This window comes from Mus pahari, chromosome 2 (genome assembly GCF_900095145.1).
Source record: "Mus pahari chromosome 2, PAHARI_EIJ_v1.1, whole genome shotgun sequence".
Classification (NCBI taxonomy): domain Eukaryota; kingdom Metazoa; phylum Chordata; class Mammalia; order Rodentia; family Muridae; genus Mus; species Mus pahari.
Genome location: NC_034591.1, coordinates 146,762,749 through 146,769,000, shown reverse-complemented (window position 1 = coordinate 146,769,000; position 6,252 = coordinate 146,762,749). Strand labels below are relative to the sequence as shown.

Below are 6,252 nucleotides of genomic sequence, written 5' to 3'. Positions count from 1 at the left end.
ATGTACTCACTAACAAGTAGATATTAGCCACACAAAAAATTACAGAATATGATGTAGTTCACAGAACTCAAAAAGTTTAACAAGCTAAAGGGCCCAAGTGAGGACACCTCAGTACTACTTGGGAGGGAAAAGAAAGAAATTACAAGGCGAGAAGGAGGAACCTGGGAGGGAAAGTGGATGGGGGAAGGGGAACCTGATGTGTTATTGGGTGAAAAGGAGTGAACCCTTAGGTCCAGCAGAAAGAATGGAAACAGGCAACCTCAGGAGGTAGGAGGTTGGGGGGACCCTCCAGATTATACCAGAAACCTGGGAGGTGAGAGACTCTCGGAACTCTCAAAGGGAGGAACCTGAGATGAAATGCCCTACAATGTGGAGAGGGAACTTGTAGAGCCCACATCTAGCAGAAAGACAGGGGATCAAGTGTGGGATTAGGTTGCCATTCCACAGTAGATACTCTGACCCATAATTATTCTTGTTTGAAAGAATTGCAGTGAAGGGACTGGAGAGGAACCTCAGGAAAAGAAGGTCCAGTGACAAGCCAAAAGTGTGAACAGATTTTGATTCTTAAAGGATGAAAATCAGTGTTAGATTTTAGGTTTTGTACCATTTCTGCACATATCTCTTTAGAAAACAGAACATCTAAGGGCAAGTTTATGCTTAGATAATCTAGTACTAATATGGGTATTGAGCATTCGTCAGCACAAACTAGCCAATATCAAATGTGTGAAAGAAAAACAAAAGAATAGTCATCTTTAATGTATCTATTTTTAGCTGAGTGCCACTTTTGTATGATTCTAGGTTAATAGTGCTATGATGCCAGAGAAACTCATCTTTGCCTCCCTTTTGCCCCGCTGGTTGAAGGTATGTCTAGAGGGCTTGTGTGCCTACCTTTGTGCTTCTTTATGCTACTCACCTATGTGTGGTCCTGGAATACCAGAACATGCTTTGGTTCCTGCAGGTATATACCTGACCTGAAGCATTCATCTAGAGTAAACAAAGTATGTCTGTAAAGTCTGTCATTCCTCATATTCTCCTCAACTTCCAACCCTCCCGTGACCTTCTTCCTTTCCTACAGTCAGACCATGGACCTCACAACCTGACACTTCTTCAAATGCCAAATATTCTCACAGGGACAAGTAAAACATACAAAACAAACCTTTCATTTGCCAATTAACAAATGGCAAGAAAAGATTCGGTCTGGAGCATTCTTTAGACAAGCTAAGGACAGAAGCAACTGAAGGGAACTCCATGAAAACCTTTCAGGTTTCTACCACAACTGATTTTTTAACTACATTTAAGTCTTTAAATAAAGAAGGTAAAGCCACTCCTCTATTGAGCAGCAATGGATTGAAATCTCAAACAGCTGCAGCAGAAGCCATTGTAAAGATCTGCAAAGATGCTGAGAGCAATGGAAGGTGTCCTCCTTTCAATTTCAACTAGTGAGGCTGTGCTTGGCATTGTAGGGAACCTATTCATTGCACTCGTGAACTGCATGGACTATAACAGGAACAAGAAGATCTCTAATATTGGCTTTACTCTCACTGGCTTGGCAATTTCCAGAATTTGCCTTGTGTGAACCTTAATCACAGAGGCATACATAAAAATATTCTATCCACAGTTGCTGTCTCTTATCAACATAATTGAACTCATCAGTTATCTATGGATAGTTATCAGTCAATTGAATGTCTGGTTTGACACTAGTCTCAGTATTTTTTTTTTACTTCCTGAAGATAGCAAATTTTTCCCACTACATATTTATCTGGTTAAAAAGAAGAATTAATTTACTTTTTTTCTTCCTGATAGGGTACTTGCTTATGTCATGGCTATTTTCTTTCCCAGTTGTTGTAAAGATGGTTAAAGATAATAAAATGCTGTATATAAACACATCTTGGCAGATCTACATAAAGAAAAGTGAGTTAATCATTAACTATGTTTTCACCAATGGAGGAGAGTTTTTACTTTTTATGATAACGTTAATTGTATTTTTCTCTTAATCATTTCACTTTGGAGACATAGCAGGCAGATGCAATCAAATGAATCAGGATTCAGAGATCTCAACACAGAAGTTCATGTGAGAACAATAAAAGTTTTATTGTCTTTTATTATCCTTTTAATATTGCATTGCATGGGTATTACCATCAATGTAATTTGCCTGTTAATCCCAGAAAGCAACTTGTTTGGTTCATGTTTGGTTTGACAACTGCATTCATCTGTCCCTGCTGCCACTCACTTATCCTAATTCCAGCCAACAGTCTGCTGAAGCAGTGCTCTGGGAGGATACTGCAAGTATTAAAGCACTGTGAGAATGGTACAGAACTCAGAGGCACATGAGAGTCTGGAACACAAGCAAGTTGGAATTGTCAGCAGGAAAAATTACTGAAGATCGTTTCACTTGCACTACGTTCTTTTATTGATTTGGCATCATTATCAAACCCTGTTGGAGTCTTCTGAACTCTTCTTCAAAGTCTTCTGCCTCTCAAGGAATCACACTCCCACATGGAATTTTAATTCCATGTACAGGTTCATTTGTTCAGTCAGTCTCCTGACTCTTTAATCTGTTCTGTACATTTGCCAAAGGAAAAACATCAACCATAGACCATCCCATGCAAAGAGAGATTTCATAGTATGCCAAATATCCAAAAACACCTCATTGTGCTTCCCTTGGCATTCCTGTACCACTGACACCCTTTCTCCAGAAGACTCAAAGGAAAGGAAACCAAGACAGAGCTTTACAATCAATCTGGATATTTGAAACATGAAACTTTTATGTACATTTTTACTTCTTCATAAGTTGCCTTTATTTTTACCCATTAAACTACACAGTTCATGTTACATTAAATATTTGATATGGTACTATGGTCATAATCATAGATTATCAGCTATGATAAATACCTAGAAAAATGATCAGAAGAATGATGAAGTGATTCTGCATACTGATCAATGCCAGTGACGCCAAATCAGACAGAGAGAAGGTTCACTCAAATAAACAGCCTGTTGCCATTATTCTTCCTTACTCACTAGAATTTTATAAGACCTTACTGATGAAAAGAGTACAATTTTAGGACACAGGACACACATACACGAGACATGAAAGTACATAGAAAATTGTACAGAAAAGGAAAAGAAATAAAAGAGCATTGTAGTCTACATTTGAAACTCTTTTTTTTAAAGATTTATTTATTTATTATATGTAAGTACACTGTAGCTGTCTTCAGACACTCCAGAAGAGGGCATCAGATCTTGTTAAGGATGGATATGAGCCACCATGTGGTTGCTGGGATTTGAACTCTGGACCTTCGGGAGAACAGTCGGATGCTCATACCCACTGAGCCATCTCAGCATCCCCCTTGAAAGTCTTAAAATCATAATGTGCTTTATTTTAAAAATCTTTATGAAACCTATCAGTAAGTACAATTATTTACAAATTCTACCTTTTTCTTATTCTGAAACTTACCNTACCAACAAAGGAGCTTACATGTTAATTAAACATTAAATCAATATTGTAGAGTAAAATGATTTTACTTTTTCTATATCTAATTAGTTTTTATTAGTATACTCAGATTATGTCTATAAACAATAATATTCTGGTAATTTCTCTCCCTTTCGGTTTTCATTCTTTCTTTGTCCTTTTAGTTTTATAATTGTGATTTTTTTTTTCAGAAAAGAGCTGTAGTTCAGCNAACTGGTCTCTTACACACAGAATAAAGTGGTGCNATATTTTTACCTCTCAAGGAACTGCTACTATACGCAAGTATTACCTTGCACAACTCATGATGATGATTGCGTATTTAAAGCATAAAATTAAGTGTTGCTCCAATTGCTTAATTTCTTCCTGTTTATATCTGCCACTCCTACTCAACTGCTATACTTATTACATGCAAAATAGTATTAGAGGGGAAATGACAAGAAATGGAAACCATCATTTGCTTATAAGAAAATTACAAGACACTTATTCTGCACCCATTCTGTAGACAAGTTAAGTCTTACAGGGCAAGTGGACAGACCTCTGTTAAAATACTTCAGATTCCCCCACAACATAATTTTGATGTATTTTTAACGCCTTTATTTAAGGAAAGAAGAAAAAAATCTATGAAGCACTCAATATAGAGGACACTCTGCAGCAGATCTACTATAGATGGAACAGATACAACCTTAGGGACCTGCAGAGATGCTGAGTGCAGCAGAAGGCATCCTCCTTTCTATTGCAACTGTTGAAGCTGGGCTGGGACTTTTAGGGAACACATTTATTGCACTGGTAAACTTCATGGACTGGGCCAAGAAAAATAAGCTCTCTAAGATTGGCTTCCTTCTCATTGGATTAGCAACTTCCAGGATTTTTATTGTATGGCTATTAAATTTAGATGCCTATGCAAAGCTGTTCTATCCAAGTAANTATTTTTCTAGCAGTCTGATTGAAATCAACTCTTATATATGGATAACTGTGAATCACCTGACTGTCTGGTTTGCCACCAGCCTAAGCATCTTCTATTTCCTGAAGATAGCAAATTTTTACAGCTGTATATTTCTCTGGTTGAAGAGGAGAACTGATAAAGTTTTTGTCTTTCTCTTGGGGTGTTTGCTAACTTCATGGGTAATCTCCTTCTCGTTTTCTGTGAAGGTGACAAAGGACGATAAAGTGAATCATAGAAACAGGACCTCGGAGATGTACTGGGAGACAAGGAAATTCACTACTAACTATGTTTTAATCAATANTGGAGTCATTCTTCTCTTTATGATGACCATAACTGCATGTTTCTTGTTAATTATTTCACTTTGGAGACACAGCAGGCAGATGCAGTCTGGTGTTTCAGGATTCAGAGACCTCAACACACAAGCTCATGTGAAAGTCATAAANTTTTTAATTTCATTTATCATCCTTTTCATCTTGTATTTTATAGGTGTTTCAATAGAAATTATCTGCATGTTTATCCCAGAAAACAAACTGCTATTTCTTTTTGGTTTCANAGCTGCATCCCTATATCCCTGCTGTCACTCATGTATTCTAATTCTAACTAACAGCCAGCTGAAGCAAGCCTTTGTAAAGGTACTGCAAGGATTAAAGTTCTCTGAGAAATGAAAAGATCTCAGGGCCCCATGAGTCTGGAACAGAAATGGGTAGTCTGGAATAATAATNAGGAAATCACAAAAGGTCTTTTTTCCTGTGTATAGTATTCTTGCATTGTGTTTGGGAAGATGTAAACTTCTCTTTCATTTTTATTTTTTATTCTATGTGAACATGTGGTCTCTCTCTCTCTCTCTCTCTCTCTCTCTCTCTCTGATTTATAAGGTGTAAGAGTGAATAGATGTGTTGTTGGTGTTTTTAATGTGGATATTCACAAGCTAAGGAACTGTTTCTCTCCTTTAACCTTAGGTTAGGGGCTCTCCTTTGTGACTCACTCTAGCAGTCCAGACTAGCTCACTAAGAGCTTCAAGTGAGTTCACCTGTCTAAGCATCCCTTCTCATGATATCAGTGTTAGGATTACAGAAGTATGCTACTATGTACAGCTTTTTAACATATTTCAGCTTATTAAATGCAAAATAGTCTCAGAGGGACAAGTAAAATCCATGAAATAGAAACTTCAGTTTGCATATTAACAAATTGCAAAAAGGCATTTAGCCCACACACATTCTGTAGACTAGCTGAATCTTACAGAAGCCATGGGACTGAACACTATGAAAATATTTCTTATTTCATCACCACACATTCTTAATGTCCTCTGGAGTCATTATTTAAGGGGANAAGAAAGATATCAGTTCTACATCACATAGCTACTACTTGCAANAAGTCTGCAGCAGGTAAATCACACCAGATCCAGCAGAAGCCTTCTTGGAAATTGGCAGAGATGCTGAGTGCCCTGGAAAGCATCCTCCTTTTCTGTTGCCACTAGTGAAGCTATGCTGGGAGTTTTAGGGAACACATTTATTGTACTTGTAAACTACACAGACTGGGTCAGGAATAAGAAACTCTCTAAGATTAACTTTATTCTCACTGGCTTGNNAATTTCCAGGATTTTTACCATATGGANAATAACTTTAGATGCATATACAAAGGTTTTCTTTCTCACCATGCTTATGCCTATCAGTCNACATGAATGCATGAANTACATATGGGTAATTATTAACCATCTGAGCACCTGGTTTGGCACCAGCCTCGGCATCTTTTATTTTCTGAAGATAGCAAATTTTTCCCACTACACATTTCTCTGGATGAAGAGAAGAGCTGATAAAGTTTTTGTCTTTCTAATTGTATT

The 6,252-nt window shown here is 37.3% G+C and overlaps 2 protein-coding genes and 1 pseudogene across 2 annotated transcripts in view; all 3 read left to right on the top strand.

Moving 5' to 3' along the window:
• The first annotated feature begins 1,396 nt into the window (after nucleotides 1–1,396).
• LOC110316930 lies at nucleotides 1,397–2,331 on the top strand (annotated as a pseudogene).
• A 1,811-nt stretch (nucleotides 2,332–4,142) lies between these two features.
• LOC110317337 (taste receptor type 2 member 105) lies at nucleotides 4,143–5,094 on the top strand. Its single transcript, XM_021191764.1, has one exon. The coding sequence runs from the start codon at nucleotides 4,169–4,171 to the stop codon at nucleotides 5,075–5,077; it is 909 nt and encodes a 302-aa protein (XP_021047423.1). The 5' UTR covers nucleotides 4,143–4,168; the 3' UTR covers nucleotides 5,078–5,094.
• A 750-nt stretch (nucleotides 5,095–5,844) lies between these two features.
• Nucleotides 5,845–6,252, top strand: part of LOC110316929 (taste receptor type 2 member 104-like) — a 3,465-nt gene continuing 3,057 nt past the window's right edge. Inside the window, 2 exon segments of the mRNA XM_021191269.1 lie at nucleotides 5,845–5,874; nucleotides 5,876–6,247. Of these exon segments, the coding sequence (XP_021046928.1) occupies nucleotides 5,845–5,874; nucleotides 5,876–6,247 (402 nt within the window).